This window comes from Aptenodytes forsteri, unplaced genomic scaffold, assembly GCF_000699145.1.
Source record: "Aptenodytes forsteri isolate BGI_AS27 unplaced genomic scaffold, ASM69914v1 Scaffold1, whole genome shotgun sequence".
Taxonomy (NCBI): Eukaryota; Metazoa; Chordata; class Aves; order Sphenisciformes; family Spheniscidae; genus Aptenodytes; species Aptenodytes forsteri.
Genome location: NW_008795035.1, coordinates 10901016 through 10919670, shown reverse-complemented (window position 1 = coordinate 10919670; position 18655 = coordinate 10901016). Strand labels below are relative to the sequence as shown.

The 18655-nt window shown below is 43.8% G+C and overlaps 1 protein-coding gene across 1 annotated transcript in view; it reads right to left on the bottom strand.

Moving 5' to 3' along the window:
* EPHA4 (EPH receptor A4) overlaps positions 1-18304 on the bottom strand; it is a gene marked incomplete at its 3' end in the record, with an annotated part of 58350 nt that extends 40046 nt beyond the window's left edge. Inside the window, exons 1-2 of the mRNA XM_019471326.1 lie at positions 18254-18304; positions 13106-13769 (exon numbers count right to left, since the gene is read on the bottom strand). Coding sequence (XP_019326871.1) covers positions 13106-13751 — 646 coding nt within the window. The remainder of the gene's footprint in view (positions 1-13105; positions 13770-18253) is intronic.
* Positions 18305-18655: the final 351 nt, after the last annotated feature.

Genomic DNA, 18655 nt, shown 5'->3' with positions numbered 1-18655 from the left:
AGCTCCATCTTTACAGCCAACTTCTACACACCTCTGGTTAAAGAAAGGTGAGACACATTTCAAGATATCTTCAACTCTAAGCAAGTCCAAACTTTGAACTTCTTAAAGTGAGCTAGACAGTAAGTGTTAACATCGGCAGAAAGGATGCCTTAGTCTCTTAAGCCTGCATGACGGCTACATATCCATCAATCAAGGTCTGGACTAGTTAAAAAGACACCACCTAGTATTTCAATTATTTCCTTCTGGAATAAGGCCAAAATGCACTAGTTGATGCGAACAGGTAAAACAGAATCCACTACTTTCTGAAAAACCTCTTTGAGGAACAAACTGAAAGCGCTCTCTTGAAGAAAATTTATTTCCCCTTATCACGTGTACTTATTTGTTATCAAAGGTCTGCTTGCAAGATTCATAATGCTGAGCTCAGGGCAATAAACAATTTGTTTTGAGAAATCACATACAGACTGAATGAAGGTATAGGAATTACAAGCTAATACAGAAAGAAGAGGCAGGTCAAATCAGCACTGGGCTATCTTGGTAGTATCTCTATAGAGCATCAGTAACGCTTAATAAGATTAATTTTATACCAGGCTTCTGGTTCTTCAGAAGGTTTTTGCTAAAAAACAACAACAAAAAAAGCATCTGGAAGAGGACAGGGGTTATTCTCCAAAAACAGTCGTGAGGTCTGATTTTCTATTTCTTTGGCACGACTCATCCATAGCCTGTCAGCCAGTGGCTGACAACTTCCCTGTACAGAATCAGTCAGGGCAGTGGCACCAAGTCCAAGCCTCCAGACTGTGGAAGAACTCCTGGGAAACATTAAGAGCCTTTTTCCGATACCTGCCAACACTATGGCAGGGGGGAGGAGGAGCCTTCACCTTTTTCATCATAAAAAGTGCTAGGTTAGCTGCCAGAGTATCACACTTCCATATTCGCTTCAGATTGTTTTACGATGGGCAAATTCTGCCCTCCGCTAGACTTTGACAACCCCTGCTAACTCTGTCCAAGTGACACAGGTATAATGTTTGACCTAATTGCATTTTAAAGCCCAAATAAGGTTCTCGCAGTCTAAGCTGACAGACAGCTTTTTTCTTTGCCCTACCCACAAGTCCCTGTGACACAATACTCCTGACATATTGCAAATTTCTGAAGAGCTATTCCTTCCAAACAAGTATCTTCCTTGTTATTTAGCTGGGCTGAAGGGCAGTTCACCGTCATTTATGACAGAGGCGCCGACAAGTGAATAGCAATTACTCAGCATTTGTTAAAATGAAGGCCTCACCTTTAATAATTGCACAGTCACATTTCTTTGTGCAGGGTCAACCAGAACTCCGGAAGGGAGACTTGCTGATTGACACAAATATGTTTGTATTTCAAAGGGCAAACTACAAAGTCAAATAAAAGGCAGTGTTTGCCCAAGAGTTAACTTAACCATTTGGCATTCTCAAAGAGCTCAACAATCCTACGGAAAAATGTCTCTCCTTCGCTCTGCTACAGTGCATTTTTAACTCAAACTTTAATACAGGCGTACAAAGAGGTCAAATTACCATGATCCCTGCAGAAGGCTAGCTAAAACGCCCAACCACAAGAAAGAGGCGTTAATAGCGACCTTTAAAGAAGCAGAGCAATACGGTGGGCAGAGCTCCTTCTCCCCAGTATCCCCACAGTGAGCTGGCAGCTCATGTGCAAGTTAGAGCTACGTGGATTGCTCTGATTGCATGGAAGGCCAAACCAATGTCCAACCAAACAGGAAAGAGAGAGGAGACCTCCTTTCTCACACTTTCATACCCCGATGACAGTTCATCTTGAACTAAAAGGACCAGCTCCGCACAGTCACTGTTCCAGTGCAGTCTAATGGAAGGAGATGCGATACTCAAGAAGGTCACGTACCGCTCTTGGGACTGCGCCATTCCTGTTAAGACAAGGGCAGTTCCCTGCAGCGCTGGATCAGACCCATGGTGCATCTCCTTCAGCCTCCACCGGAGCCAGCACGGCTCTTTCACAGCAGACAAGGTCTCCTGCCCCTTTCTGGAGCCAGCCAGCTGCCCTCCTTGGCACCGCTGTGACCATGCTCAATGCTCTTTTCCCTTCTGCTGCCGCTCCAAGCTCTACTGCAAGTGACCGTAGATAGATTTTGTTCTCCTTTCTCTCACAAATTAAAGTGCTCTATCCTAAAGCTATAAATGGTTGCTTTCACAGTGCCCACAACCCTTTGAGCTCACTTTCAAGCTACTGGGTGCGTTGAATTCAAGGTTACCAAGTACATTAAAACTGGGTACCAAGTGCATGTCTTCAAAGAGCCACCAAGAACTTTAAGGTGAATCAACTAAATGGATAAAAGATCTGCACACGGGTAGATTCAGCCAAAAAGGATGGAAATAGTCTTACGGGTGATTAGTGATGCACCTTAAGTTATATACACTGACTTCACCTCTTTAGGTGATTCCTTTCAACTTTCCTCCCCACATAGACAGGCCTTTGAACCTCAAAGCATTACAACGTACATTATCAGCCATGTCTATACGTATGCATGTGTACCCAGCACCCACCAAATTGTCATGTCCAGCCTAAAGTATCGGATCCAGTATTTTAATCTTGTATGGATTTTCAGAAGTAGTCCAAATTTGGGTCAGCATGACAGAACTGTGTCTGGGATTAGCACAGGAGGACGGTTTCTAATGCGCCATGAGAATGATTTCAGCAACAAACTGCAAAAAAAGTTCTTTTGCATTAAAGTGTTAACTATTGCTACTCTGAGATTAAATATTACCTGGAAAGTACTCTCATTAACTGCAGAGGCCTTGATTAACGAGCAGGTGGAGTGCGTACAGGGACCTGGTCCTGATTTCAGCTGTCTTATTAGCTCTACCCTGGACACTTCTGATCATCACAAAAATAAATGAGGAAATCCAAGAACTAATTATGAGTGGACAAAATGTGTCAACCTAGTAACTGTGTTATGGTGCTTCAGAGATTGAGGGGAGGTTGGCAGGTATGCAAGATGCAAACACCGAAGCCACTAAAAAGAAACAGCAACAGAATTCAGCTATCTTCTAGCATCTCTGGTGCGCGAGACCACAGGAAGCCTCAAGAAATAGACTCTATTTCAGAATGGCTCCGGTGCAATTTTGACTACTGCAATCGTTTGTTCCTTGTTTTAACATTGACGGACACAGGAGGAACCTTCAATGCTCACCCCACTCCCAAAGAAGGGTGGGGGGGGTGTCTCTCCCACCAGGGCACAGACATTGAGCACTGCCCAAGGCCCCAGGGGGGCCTTCATCAGAGTGCAGGAGTTTGGCAACCAGAAAGCCAAGAGCAGGGGAGAGCATCCCACCCGGAGCTCCCGGAGGGTGCCGCTGGAGGTTTGAAGGCACACAGGCTGGGGCTGCAGACCGCACACTGGGGAAACCAGAACCATCTTCTTCGGTTTGTCGGCAAACACAGTCGTATCTAAGCATCTCCTGCTATACTTATCCAGCAGCCGCTGCCCCCAAGCATTTCTGTGAAACAGTAGGGACTACCCACACACCCTCTTTTTAATTTGTGTTTACTTGTCTCTTGAAAAAGCCCAAAAGAAATCTTTTACACACACCAGCTAAGTACAACAAAACTGAATACTCCAGCATCTGAAGAGGAGTTCAGGCAACTTGTGCCCTGTGATTGATCTCCTATTTCTCCCTACACTTTCCTTCTAATCCTCTCCATAATTACACGAGCTGCCTGATCTTCCTGAAGCTGTCAATTCTCCCCGAATCCATTTTCAAATGGCCATCCTTGAAAGAGCCTGGGCACTGGATAAAGCTGTCTCAGCTTGATGCAACCCACGCCGCTATTGATGGCTCCCCTGAAATGCACGGGTGCAGCTGGCCAGACCGGAGCAAGGGTTGCCCAGCCCCAGCCCCGGCCCTGGCGGAGAGCAGGCGAGGGGAAGGTATTGATCCGGTCCTTTTAACATGCTAATTTGCCCAGTGGCTGCTTCAGTCATTGTCAGGCTGGACACTTCAAAAGGAAACTGTTTTCAAAGCAGCAATGTCTTTTTCAACTGCAGAAAACACTTAAAACTGAAAACAAATGAATTCAAGCACCAAGTTCACAGAAGCGCTGGTCGTTATTCTTCAGCTCCCCAGACAGAGATGTTTGATGTATGGAGAGACAGACTTGTTAATTAATGCTATTAAAATGTGGCCTGGCAAGAAGCCTCTGGGATTTAAAATAAGAAAATCCACAGCCTTTAAGTGCACAGTTTAATATAAAGATAGCCTATATTAGTATAAAAAAAAAAATTCAGCCATAACCTCTTGAAGCGTTCCACTGATTTCCCCCACTACCACTTCTCAGAAGTAAAATAAAATGTAGTTAAAATTAAATTTCTGTAATTCGATTTCTGTAGTTCAGCATCAACGCTGGAGAACATTTTGGCCTCTCTTAGCATTGATAACGGGGAAAATAAAGCCGATTGTTCAATCCCTTCAGACCGCTGAGCACGCACGGTGAAGGCCAGACAAAACCCTCGCTGTGACAGAGGTGTTATTAAAATATTTCGGAAAGCAGCAGCGTTATTGACTAACGCCTTTGCTACCAACACACGGTCTTCGATCACTGGCTAAATACAATACGAAGAACGGATACAATGGCAGGATTTAATTAACGGTCTGTAGAAGTACTGAAATATGTTACATACACAAGATTTGCAGACAGAAGAGAAATCAATTCAGCGTTTTGCATCTGTGTTTGTGGCTCGCATCATGCTTCTAGTAAAACCCAGAGATGAGCTGTGAAAACCAGGAGTGCTCTCCAAGCTAAGGGAGATAATGAGTTGTAGCTCTGACCCACAGCATATTACCCTGCTTTCAAAGATTAAAGAGCCGAAAACTGGAATTTCCCTTCAAGTACGTCTCTATTTCCAAGGCTAAAGTCAAGCTTGGTCGGCAAGCAAGAAGAGCTGAACCCAGATGAAGGAAAAGCCTCAGCCACCGAGCTCAGCCTGCTCCTCTGGACCCTGGCCCAGGGCAGCCGCGACCCACCGAGCCGAGCCCCGGCTGCACCTGCAGCACCAGCCGCCCCCCTCCACGCTCACCTGCCCCCGCGGTGGGAGGGAATTCGGGATGCCGCTGACCTCTAACCCCTGGCCACAGGGGACAAAAAGCCCATCGGAAGCCGCAGGAGAGCGCAGGCAGACGGCGGGGAGCCAATTGTCAACCTGACGTCGGCTCTGGAGCAGGCAGCATCATCGGAGCAAACTTACTCACAGAAACAAGGCATGAAGAGATAACACCGGAAAATATGAACAAAATGGAACTTGTTTCCTTGCCACTAAATTGTTAGCTTTATGGGACTTCATGCTGAACAGTATGAAAAAAATCCAATTTGCTTTGAAGCACATTAGTCTAACATCCTAATTATTGTTTACATTGCCATTTGCCTTCTATTAAGAATTGAATAATTACCCAGCGCTCCATAGTTTAAAAATACAAGCAAACAGGATTATCTGGGTAATTAAGACACTGCACTGCAGCTTTGTACTGTGGCTGTACAAAGTATTCACGTATACAAGCAGAAGCAATAGTTATCGATTGCCTTAGTTCAAATGATGTTTTAAGGAGTTCCAGCGTGCAAGATGGGTAACTCAGAGGAAGGTGACCAATGCCTTTTGACGAGTGTGGAGGGGGGAGAAGCTATCTTGCAGCTGGGACACTAGACCGAGTCTTCCCTCTGGTCTCATCGCAGCCACAGACATCCCGTGTGCCTCTGGGAACGTTACCTAATCTTCCTGCCTCCGTCCTCCAGCCGCTGCTAGCCAAGAGCATCCCTCCTCCTCCTCCTCCTCCTGCCCAGGAGCCCCACCTTCGCCCAGCCTGCTGAAACCGCAGCCTCTCTGCGGCCGGTGCAGCCCTGCACCAGGCCCCCAGTAAATACAAGGCCTGTCTCCGAGCACACCTCTTTCCGTGGGTTTGTACAGACGAACTTGATTTTACAGATACCTTTAGTGAGATTTAAAGCCACCCATCTAAGAAAAAAAAAAAAAGTAGACCAGCAAACTGAGTTTTCTCTAGGCATCCATGACTAAATGAGCCCAGGCAAATACCAACTGTACAGTATAGCTCCCACACACACACCTTAACAGCCCATCCATATTGTACTTTAAACAGCATGACCTCCCCTTCTGGGTGACTATTAGGACAAAAGCAAAGTTTTTGCACGTTCCTTTGTTGTTTTAAAGAGCCTTTCCTCCATTTAATTACGCCACCAGGTTTCACACTGTGCAGTTTACTACCCCTGTGAAATTACCTTCAAGTTAAACACTAATTGGACATCCAACAAAAACGAAACCCCCCCACAACCCTGTTTTTCCTTCTGGTTTCTTATAGGATATAGCCCCAACATCATCAGGGTCCCAATTTCATACCACTGATTTATAAAGACACAAAATGAAAAACAGCACTTTAAAGAAATACAGTACATTCATGCAGCATGTGTTCTAACTTATACCAATAAACCTTTCAACAAATCCGTTCTGAACAAGCCTGTGTTTTGGGAGCATTTAATGAGCCTCAGCTTTATTTCAAGCCAAAGGCAATTTTAAGTAAAGTTGAAATAAAGAAAAGTTAAAAAGAAAAGAAAGCCACTAAAACCAAATATAAAATAAAATACAGGTTCTTGTGTAATCATGAGGCTTAAGAAAGCAGAACTTTTCTCACTGATTATTTTCTTTCAATAAATAAAGACAGCAGTTCATTTGTGCATGTTTACCCAAGTGCTACCAAGCCCCTTTTCCCCTTTGCACCAAACTGTAACCGTGGGCCAAGCCCATTTCTGCAGCCAGGCCAGCAAAGCGAAGGGCACTACACCAGGGCTGAGCAGGTCCTTGACTCAACGCATAGAAAATGTCATAAAATGTAATGCTTTTTCATGCACATGTGTGTGCACACACTTACAGCGCAGGGGGGATCCCACCTCCTGGAACTGGTCATCCCCCCAGTTGAGGATGTAGCTACAGAAGGGCTTCGTGGTCACCGGTGAACGTCTAGAGGAGATGACACCCAAGGGCCTGCAGCCCCACCAGGCACGAGAAATGGCGCTCCCTGCACCTCCAGCCATCGTTTTACAAATGAGGCCAGGGTTTCGGAGCATAGCACTTTCCCACACGCCGGCTTGAAGCGAGCAAGCAGGCTGCAGAGATTGGGGAACGAGTGACAAGCAGTCATAGTCAAGAGGAGACCTGGAGACACAAGGAGCACACTGTGCAAATATTACACTATCTCTTAAACAAAGAGATCAAAAAAATCAAAACAGAATCCATTTGCATAAAATCCAAATCTTTGAGCTCTGCATAAACAGAAGGAGATTTTGGCAGGCGTTTCCAAAGGAAGCTCTTATCTCCTTTGTGAAATGGGGAAATGGGTGTGCTACTTTGCATGAGGGTGTATACAAAAGATGTAAATGAGGAATTTGCTGCATGCAAAAGGCAAAGCTGCCGACAGCTGCCAATCCCCATTCACAGGGAGAGCTTCCTTAGTCTCCAGCAGGAGGAAGGAGAAGGGAACCAACATATTTGCTTCCCAGGGAGGTGAAGCAGGCTCTGAATATTCATTAAATGGCCATTTAGTCATGGGAGTGTTAATTGTCTCTGATTCACAAAACTGTGTGACCTCACCTGCTCCCCGAAACATATCAAAAGGATGTGGCATAATAGAACGAAACCAGATAAGATATTTATCTCACAAGTTTGGGGGGCTTTTTGATGCAGTCTCAAAAGACTCAAGTGTACTGCTGAGCATGTCTTTAATCACTTCTCACAAGCGCAATAAAGACCAAGATCAGTGGAGCATGTTATTAGACAGATAATAACATTTACCCAGCCAAGATCTAAATACTGAAGTCATCACACACAAGATAAGTTGTCTGGAAAGTTTTGTTTTGCCTTTTTTTTTTTTTTAAGAAAAAAAAAAAAAATTTTGCTCTCGATACAAGTTGTAAGTTGTCTGGAAAGTTTTGTTTTGCCTTTTTTTTTTTTTAAAAAAAACACACACAAAAAAACCAGACGATGGTCTACATGCCCCACAAAAGACTACCCAGAATGCCATGAAAAATTCACACCACCACAACAGCTCATCTGGCTTAGGGGTTTGGTTGTTTTTTTTTTGTAATTTTTTTTTTTTTTTTTAAGAAAAAAAAAAAACACACACAAAAAAACCAGACGATGGTCTACATGCCCCACAAAAGACTACCCAGAACCTGCCATGAAATTCACACCACCACAACAGCTCATCTGGCTTTGATTCCGAGGACCATGCTTTTTACTAGTAACACACAGAATAAGGACCAGATATTGCTCCCCCGAGCATCAGCAGAAATTTTGTCGGGAGTTCAGAAGGAAGCAATCCCAGCCTTTCTTCAAGGAATACATGAAGGGACAATCGCTTGACAACTGTAGCTTGACTTCTGAGGGGGCCAGGGAGGAGGAATGCATTACAGAGCCTGCAATGACATTTAAATGGAGATTTTGAAATGCACCAGGTGGTACAAAAATCACAGAGGGAGCAACCCTTGGAAGATCTATTGAGCTACACGAGAACATAACGTAATCAAATCACTCCTTCAGCAGAGAAGAGAACCAACTAAATTTGATTCAGACAGACTGTGTTTCAGTACCGCTCCCATGCCCCTCCTGGTAGCTTCCGTCTTCTCAGCTCCTTTTAAAACGTAACATGTTGAGTCTGTGCATTTTTTTTTTTTCCCCTGCCAAAAATAATCAACCTGAAAAAAAAAAAATCCTTCTGAAATCTCAAATCTACACAGTCTTAGTCACCCTTCTGATTACCCTTTTGTGCAGCCAGACTGTTCATCAGTGTTATTCTGACAAAAAAAAAAAAAGTTGTCTATGACTAAAATGGGAAAGCACACACAAATTACTTCAGTTTCCTACTACAAAACCCGCCATCTAAAAAACCTTACCACAGGAAAAAAAAAAAAATATAATTAGACTGTACCCTTCTGATGTAAACTGAACTGCTGCTCTCAATGATCACAGCCACCCTTCAAAGCCTCCGAGATAAAAAGAATCTTATCATTCAAATTATTACTTCTTAGGGATGCTCTTATCAAAGTTTGAAGGAAAATTCTAAAAACAGCAGTGATATGAAACCAGGACTGAGCCATATTTTAAGTGACACAGGATTTTCTGCCAATTGGCCAATTCACAACTCAAAAAAGCAAGTGTAGATGAAGACAAAGCTGTTGGCTCTCATAACCTTTACAATATCACAGTAAAAATCTCAACTGTCTCACATATTTATACTAAGTGGCAGGTCTAAAATTGAGATTTGTAATTTCACAGCATCAAAATCATCACAGATGGCTACAGTCTATTGCTTCTTTAATCTGTCTTTTCTCCCTTCCTGCTTGTTTTCCCCCCTTCTCTTTTGAGTTAAAAAGATATGCATTTTATCATAAGGAAATCGTAACTAAATCCAAACCACATTATATTAATGTGTAACAAAACAATTTACATAACAATGATGCATACAAGCAAAGTTTAAAATTACTTTATGTCTCAACTTTGCCCTAAAGCACTAATTACCTTAGCCTTGAGATGCGCCACTAGTTAGGATAGGCTCATTTTCCATCAACAATATTCCACATTTATGCTCTCCTAAATGGATAGCCATTAATGCAAGAAGTTTGAGGGACAAAAAATAATAAGAAAAAAATCAACAGCAAGTTGGTTGGGTGTTGTTTTTTTTTTTTTTAGCATCAAGTTCACAGCTACAAATTCACCTGTAAGAAAAGAATCATTGCTCACCTAATATTTCTACTGATCAGGACCAATTTTGTGGAACCACTCCTGTGACACACCCGTGAAGCTTCCCAAATAAATATGGATTAAACACTTGGCTCCCTTCCCTTTCTGCACTGCATTTTTGCAGTATATATACACACACATATATGGATGTTCAGTAAGACAGTCATCATCAATAAAGTCAGCTGGAAAAAAAAATAGCAGTCAGAGGAAGGCCAGTTTTTTGTCATCATATTCAAACACCTCCATACCACCGACACAATTTTTTAAAAATCCTGTTCAAGGTCAGAGAGTCATTAACTCCCACTACAGGAACCACTTTAGATGTGAAGCGGCTTCCCATTACGCCTCCCTCACACACATCAGAAATTAAGCAAAAGCAGCTCAAGGAAAATGTATTATTAAAAAAATCAGAAGGTTGAGCAAACTTGAAGCAGCTTTTAGGGCAACCCAAGCACCAGCCGGTCCGTCCCAGCACTGTGTGGCAGGGGGCAGGTCCCAGGAGGGGACAGGGAGTTCCGACGTCTCCCATGGAACTCCCAACAAGTGCAAAGCCCCGATCCACTGGCCTAAACTATTTCTGCCCACCGAGCTTTTGTCAAACATTTAAGATCTTAATCAATCCTAAGTCTGACCCTAGGATCACAGGGGAAGATGGATGAGGAAACTGACAACCTCTGACCTTTCCGTGTATTTGTCCTGCCACAGTCAACCTATTGAAAAACAATTGAGGTGGAACCTGCTCACCAGCTCCGGTCCCAGCCCGGCACCCTTTTACAGCCTTTCCCAAACTCAAAGTTTCTCCCCCCCGCCCCCAATCCTCTGTACCAAAACCACAGGAATCCTCCTCACTTCATCCTCCTCCTCTCCTCCAAAAACCTGCCGGAGCAGAACATTTGCTGAACTATGAAGTTGAGCGGGTAAGAAAAGGGGAAGCCTCTCCCAGCAGTGTCAAAGGCCAAACAGCTTCAACGGCCTCGCTGGAAACCAGAGAGCAAGCTGCATAGTTCTGAATCAGTGAATTCATAGTTCATGAATTCATGAAGAGGAGCTTCCCAGTGAACTGTTCTGGCTGGAGAACGGCAAATGTGAGAAAAGGAAACCACAAATAACCACTGATGAAATGGGTTTAGCGCTTTCAAATTACATGCTGGCTCAAATCCTCTCAAAATGACTAGTACAGGCCAGCTTCACTCTGGAGAGCCCAAGAGACAGAACATTTCTATCTCCTTTGTAAATATGGCATCGCTTGACCTTCCTTTTACTTGGCAAACAGGGAATTGGGTTTCCTGAGCCCAAGCTTCCCCGGGTGCAGCTGAGAGCCGGTAGGTAAGCTGACATTCATCCCCAAGTTCTAGTCCAACACCACCAAAATAAATAAATAAGAAAAAAAGCATCCCGCTGTCACCACTGCCCACCAGCAAAACCTCACGAGATTTCCCTTGAACAACACAGGATTTGTTAGGCAATCAGCTCATCAAATCTGGGCCACTGACGCTGAAAAATGGTAGATCTGCATCCATCGGAGTGACCCAGTACTGATGCAATAGGCCTTTAGGAGAAGGTGGAATAGAATCACAGAATCATAGAATCATTGAGGTTGGAAAAGACCTCTAAGATCATCGAGTCCAACCGTCGACCCAACACCACCATGTCCACTAAGCCATGTCCTTAAGTACCTCATCTATTTGTCTTTTAAATACCTCCAGGGATGGGGAAATAATCTCCGTGCAATACACCAAGATGCTTTTCCCCCCCATTCACTTCCTCCTCTCGCAACCCAGGCTGTAAAGGTGTCGGGAAGCTTTGCCCAGAAGTTATCGAGCTATCAGAAAGTAACAGCATCTCCCCAGCCACCAACGGCTCTCCCCAGCAGCACCCCGTCAGTACCACAGCCACAGGTTCGCATGTTTAACGATACACAGGTTTGCAAGTTCCCATCTCAAAGGATTCCAAAAAACCAGAGTCATTTACCCCAGACAGGATGCTCTGTCATCGTGCTGCTCATCTCTACAGCCCATGGCAATTTTGTGGCCGATACGGCACACTTAGGCTTCTTCCATATAGCAAAACCACTAGAAATGAAGGCCGAAGTTTAAGCTCCGGCAGGAAAGAAGCGCTAAGTATCATTTCAATGCATAATAATGAACTTCATATTGACTGTAAACTATCATTTAATAGAAATCAAGTAGGACATTGGAAAGACACTGTCCTCTTAGGAGTCTAGCACAAAAGCAGTCAGTTACTTGCTCCGCTACCTTGTTCTCAGTCTCAAGATGAAAAAAAATGACCTAGTGAAAAACACACCAAGAAGATGTGAAGCCAAGTCATCTGGCTGCAAAGAACCTTTTCCAAAAACATGGGTCCAAATCCACAAAGGAGTTGAGCACCTTCCATTCAGCACCCAGCAAAATTAAGCCCAGTGACCTGTGCAAGGATCCATTCAAGTTTGATCTTAGTTTATGCTTATACGAGCAAGTGTTTAGAAGCTGAGGCTAAAGATATTTACAAACCCCCTTCTCTCCTTCCCTAGCCTTTTACAACTTCTTTTTCCAGAAAGGGGAGGCGAAGAGAACATAGGTTTTGAGGTTTTTTCCTTTTTAGGATAATCTGTCTTTTATACAAACTTTAATCCCTAATTCTGCAGCACACAGGATGGTGTGTGTGGGAGGGTGGGGTGGAGACTTCTGGCATTTCTAAGAGTATCCTAGCACCTCTATTATTAAGCTGACAATAGAGACCCTCTGAGAAATGAAAATATTTAACAAAGGCAGCAGTGTCAAATATCAAAGGGTTATTTAGTGCTAAAAATTTGCAACAAGTAAAACACCAAAGACTTCCCCTTCCCAAAGAGGAAAAGTAATCCGGCTAAAACTCCTGTTCCCCACCTCCCCAACTGGTTCTTATCCCACCACATTATCCAGAGGAGACTTTGCCAGAATTCCCTGTGCTTAACAAAGTTCGCTTCAGATAAAACTTGAGATGTGTCTCTTTAAACGACGGTAGCTCGACTGCACTGTTTTGCAGTCATTCACATTTTGGTGACTATCGTGAGCCAATTCAAATTTAGGCGCCTGCTAGAAAATGTGTTTTGCCTTCTGCCTATTACGGCAGTATCATTTGTTTTGCATTGTATAATTCTCAGCCTTGCCACCTGGAGCTATTGGACTTCTTCGTTAAACCCCTCTGTCCCACCGCATCCCACAGGGACTGCTAATTACTGGCTTTACTCCATTTACTCTCATCTCCGATTCAATTACGCATTCAACTAAGCCCTAATGAAGAGTACAATATGGCTCATCCTACCTTGGCATTCACCATTACGTTCTTCATAGCCAGCATTGCACAGACAGTTGCCAATGGGCACCAGCCATTCACCATCTGCCCCACAGTACATTTTTGGCACATCCTTCTCTTCCGAGTTGTTGACGCAGGAGCCGCGAACCTCCACCAGAGAGGATGTATCAGCCCCGGTAATGGTGTCTGGAAACTGTGCCAGGTTTCGAACTGTCAACGGGCACTTCTTATAGAAGACACGAACAGACACCAAAGCAATGCAGGCACCGACGTCCTGAAAAGCCAAGTAAAACCCTTTCTTGCTGAGCGGTCCCACATCCCGGATCTCTGTATTCAGCTTCATGATCCTGTCACCGATGTCCACCTGGGTGAAGCTCTCATCAGCAGCGATGGTGTCAATCTTGGCAAACTGGCTCTCTCGAATAAAACGCTCCTTGTCATTGTTTGATTCATAGTAATAAAGGTTGAAAGTCTCTTTGCAAGTTCCCATGACACCTGGCAGGCTGTTGCAGTCTCTTAGCGTGAATTTGATTTCAATATATACCCTCTGAGCCCCCTCACGGGGAATCCAATCAGTTCGTAACCAATTATTCTGACTGGGCTCCATCACATTGCAGACTTGATAGGTGCGGATCGGAGTGTTCTTCTCATCCATAATGCTTACTTCCTCCCACTGTGAAGAGGGAAAGGGGAAGAAAAATGCATCAGTATTAAAAGGAACTACAGAGCTTCACAGCAAACATAATCTGCACTTCCACAACTAATGTGGAGATTGCATTTTTTCCATTACAGGAAAACAAACCCCCAAAAAACCCAAAACAACACACAGCAGACCAAGCCATAGCCAGGACCTCAACCACTCGGACATCAAAAAGAAGAATCTGTTCAGGAGAAACAAGCTCCAAACCAAGTAACACCTCCAGGAGCAAGCATGTGTTTTAAAGGCCCTCTGAACCGATCCAAGAATACTCTCTCGACTGACGATGTTTATTTGCACTACACTTCAGCCCACAGGACCCTGCCTACATCAGGGCTACACACAGCACTTTACAAACTCATAGTACATCACTGACACGACGGTGTTTCCCCTGTAGCAGACAAAGCAGGGAACGTGTGGACCCCACATGCAAAGTGGGAATATCCAACAGTGAGATCGCGTGACTTAGTCGCACAAAAAGCACGGGGCAGAGACAGAGCAACATCCACATTTCTGGCATCACTACCACGTATTTTAGACTCTTAAACCACCCCTTATTATTTCTCTAAGCTGCCCACTACTTTCCCAGGCTAGCAATATGCCTGTCACACTCAGCAAACAGTCTTTACTTTGGCACTGGGCAGAAATAGCTGTCTACAGAGAACGGGGTCCTTGACTTGGGTGACACTCGGACATGGATGGACAGGTAAGGAGACAACATCATCAGTCCACCAGCAACACTGCCATAACTTTGCCATCCAAACAAAGTTTCTTATTAGCAGAAAGGTGGGAAAAGAAGGAATATTACACATCTTGTCCTAGAGGAAATGTCAGGAAATAGTTAAATTCATATTCTCAAAAACCCAAAGAGGTTAGCAGAGAGGCTAAGTGCTGAAAGATCAGGGTAGCAGCACGCTTCAGAACTCTTACACCCCTCAAAGCAAGTTCAGCATCTTCAGAAGTGCCAAACTAACAGGCAACATAATCATGAAACACCACCACCACCACATGCAATTCGAGGAAAGTATGGAAAGAAGAGATCTGGCCCTAATTCAGTAGTTCAGCACGATGAACCTATAAAAGGAAAGCACACATAATCAACAGTTTTGAAAAAAAAATTGCTTTAAGGATTATCTTAGACAGGAGAAAGTTTATCACAGTGCTTTCCTGGCAGGGAGAGAGGGGGAAGTAGGGGCATTAGGGAGATATATCTTTCCAGCAAAAGCCCCATAGCACTTCAGTATCAGAAAAATCCTTCTTAAAAAAATAATGTATTAGATAACGATATACTGTCCGGGTTTGCAGGCAATACAATGAAGCATATAAAATTATCCTTGGAAAACAGTAGTAACTTTAAGAGACTTCCCAGAAATGCTTTTCAGAACTACTGAAGCTGTGGCTTTGATTAAACAGAAGCCGCCTTAACGTTAAGGGGCTTCTTGTATAATATCCTGCATTCTTCCTGCAAGGATTGCTCTTATGCAAGTGATTTTTTACTTAAAAAGATTCCAGCTTAGCTGAATCCGTTTATAGAATGACAGTAGTTAGCACCATGAGTCACTAGGAGTAGAAAGAGTAATATTTTATTTGCTGCCTAGAGATAACTGCAAATTAAAATGAAGGAGGGTGGGGAAATCAATACTCAGCATGTCACTCCTTCTCACAGAAAAGGAAAAAATAAATCTTAAAAAGTCATCTATCAATGTAAAGTGTAACATGGTGTTAGTAAGAAGACAGAGTTGTTTAATTTACAGCTGCCACGGAGCTAGTTTACTGTTACAATATTGTCTTCATGATCCATCACTTTCCATTCTGCTTATCTTCAGGCTGTCTACGCTACCGATATTGTGTGTGGTACAAGAGAAAGGAAGAAGCAGAGGGAAATAATACTTGTTGATGGGATTTCCTTTAGTACGTTTATACAATGGAGGATGCTGCTAGAGGATTCAATAAAGAGACCGCCGAGGTCAGCGGACAGACTGCAACTAAATTCAGCAAGTTTCAGTTCAGGTTCTGAACACACCCCTGTCTCCTGACAGACACGCAAATACATAGAGCTGGGCTTCTTATTTCATAAACACACGTACACAAAAACAAACCTAAGTGCATCTTACTGCCAGAGCTGAAAATAACTAGAGCCCCAAGTTTCCAGGCACTGTAAATGATTTGTAACTCTAAGTATGTGGTCAAAGCTGTAACTTTTTGCTTTCAAGCTGAAATTAACTTTTATAATTCAACTCTTCCCACGGTTTAATGATGCAGAGTAAGACATTCTGGGCACAAAACCTGCTTTTCAACTGTGAAACGCAAGAGTAAATCATTAATTATATTTATAATGCAATTCATTAATTCCTCCAGGGCTACTATATATTTGATACTGCTAGTCACTGCTAAACGACTACATTTATCTCCAGCCCTTCTTATCCACACAACCCTCACACCTCAGGAACTGCGTGGTATAGATCTACGTGGTATAGACCTAGAAAAATACCTTTTGTAATAGACAATAATGTGCACACAGCTAAAGAAAAACTAGCGCCAGAGGACAGAATCCTCCCAGGAAGATAAAGGAGGAGTTCATTTCTGCTGCTTGAAATAAATCTGCAGCATATGAAGTTAAAATAAATGCTTTCCAAGCACTGTATCTCAGAGACAGACCATGTACTCTTAAATTTTTCACTACTGGCTTAAAAATAGAACACACGTATGTAGGTTTAGTGAAATGAGTCACGTCCACAAGAAGAGCACACATTTCCTTCTCAAGCTTGCATGGCACTTTCAGAGAAAACATGGGGGGAAAGGGGGAATCCAACAGCCATTGATAACATACAGCTGTCCTCTGATCACCAATTCTACTAGCAACTTATTAAAACTTGTATTTTAGGTCCTATTTTAACATCCAGCGTAGATATCCCTTGGAGAGCCGTTATGAAAGACCCCGTCTCATTAACTGACCTTTCCAGGGTACAGGATTAACAAGGATGCCCGACTCTCACGGAGACAAGAGCTGTACCTTTCCACACTCTCAAAAGATGAGGGCAATTGCCTGCAATCAGCAGCGACTGCGCACCGTCGGCGCTGCCAGAGGCCTGCCAATCACCTCCCCACTCTTTGAAAAACCCAAGTTTCGGGGACAGCACAGTGTGCTCAGGCAGAGCACAAGCCACGACTGTAGTCAAGTTCACCCAGAACAACAATGGGGAAGCAAAACAATCCCCCATTCTCCCATGTTATAGTTATTCCGAGCTTATGCATAATGCATCACCAGCCAACGCAACCTCGGATTCCTTCCACTCACTGCTGTTTCCTTAGCTCTGCTTCTTCTAATTACGAGTGGGAACGCACACAAAAAAGTAAATTTGTAGGTTTCCTGAAGAATCCAGTGCTTTGCTGTGCACAGGTCCTGATCTTTCAGCACTTTTATTTTTCAATCAGTTTGACTTAATTACTTCTGCTTAAGCATACTAAGCTGCTTTACTCATTTAATATTAAAAGGATTTGAGGTGGGGTTTTTTTTATATTAACATTTAGTGTGCATTGCTGGCATTTTTCTTAAATTGTTCACTTCGGGAAAGAAAAAGCCTTTCCCAAAAGATCCCACGAAGTACAGTCTCCACCAGATCCCACCAACTCCAAAGCCCAGCGTTCTCAGGAGTTTCCCACAGAGGCCCTGGGCACCCCGCAGGATGGGGCACAGAGGGAGCAGCAAGGTGCCCATCAGCTAATATAAAGCTGAATTAGTAGATACACCTTGTCTAATATAAAGCTGAATTAGTAGATACACCTTGTTTGCGGCTCACTAAGCAAAGGGGCTCTAAGCCCCAGCAAGGGATGTGTGAATCTCTTAATGCCATCACATCACCCACCACGGGGCAGTGAATTCGAGCAATCTTCCCTTCCAATTGCCGCCTCTTTGAAGAGTACATAAAAAGAAACTCCAAGGAATCACCATCGAGCACTGGGTGCTTCAGTTTAGCTGTTCAGAGACCAAAACATATGATGTTTACACCCCAAAATAGGACAACTGTCCCGTCACGCCAGAAGGTCTGTCTTTTATATTGATCCCTACTCCTTCACCCAGAAATAGAACAGCAATTGCCCTGAACATCTCCCAGCCGAGACGGCCCACAGATATAATAATTACAGTCAAGAATGCCAGTTCAGTCGCCAGATCACATTTCTTGTCGGTATTTCTGTTTTAAATAGGCATCTAAGCCCACGCCTCAACCAATCTCCTAATTCCGAAACCTCTTTTCTGCCCTTTTGGTTTCCACTTCTTCCACGACAGAGCTAGCCAAAGGGAGTATAGAGTTTCTCCAACAAAGAGTAATTCACTCGGTAAGCCAGGGAAGAAATCTGACCTCCTCCCCACAATCAACAATAATCGAGCCATTAGGACTCTCTGAAAGTTACTAATCACCCCCTTTACCCTTTTGATCAGATAGCGGTTTAAAACTTACCCCTCCTTCCAGGGGACTTGCTATCCACCCCAGCTCTCCCTGAACTGATCTGGAATCCAGCAAGGTAACTGCAGAAAGGTACAAACAAAATAGGTTAAATTCCAGCTGCCAAAAGGCAGTGTTACAATAAATCCTTTACCTGAGCGTTTCCATATGCGTGGAGCACGATCGCATCCACCTCCAACTTGAAGCGAGAGGTGGTTTCCCACCGGGCGGTACAAACAAAATAGGTTAAATTACAGCTGCCAAAAGGCAGTGTTACAATAAATCCTTTACCTGAGCGTTTCCATATGCGTGGAGCACGATCGCATCCACCTCCAACTTGAAGCGAGAGGTGGTTTCCCACCGGGCCGACGCCTCGAATGATCCGAAACCCGCTGCGGTTCAGGTCTGGGGAACGGC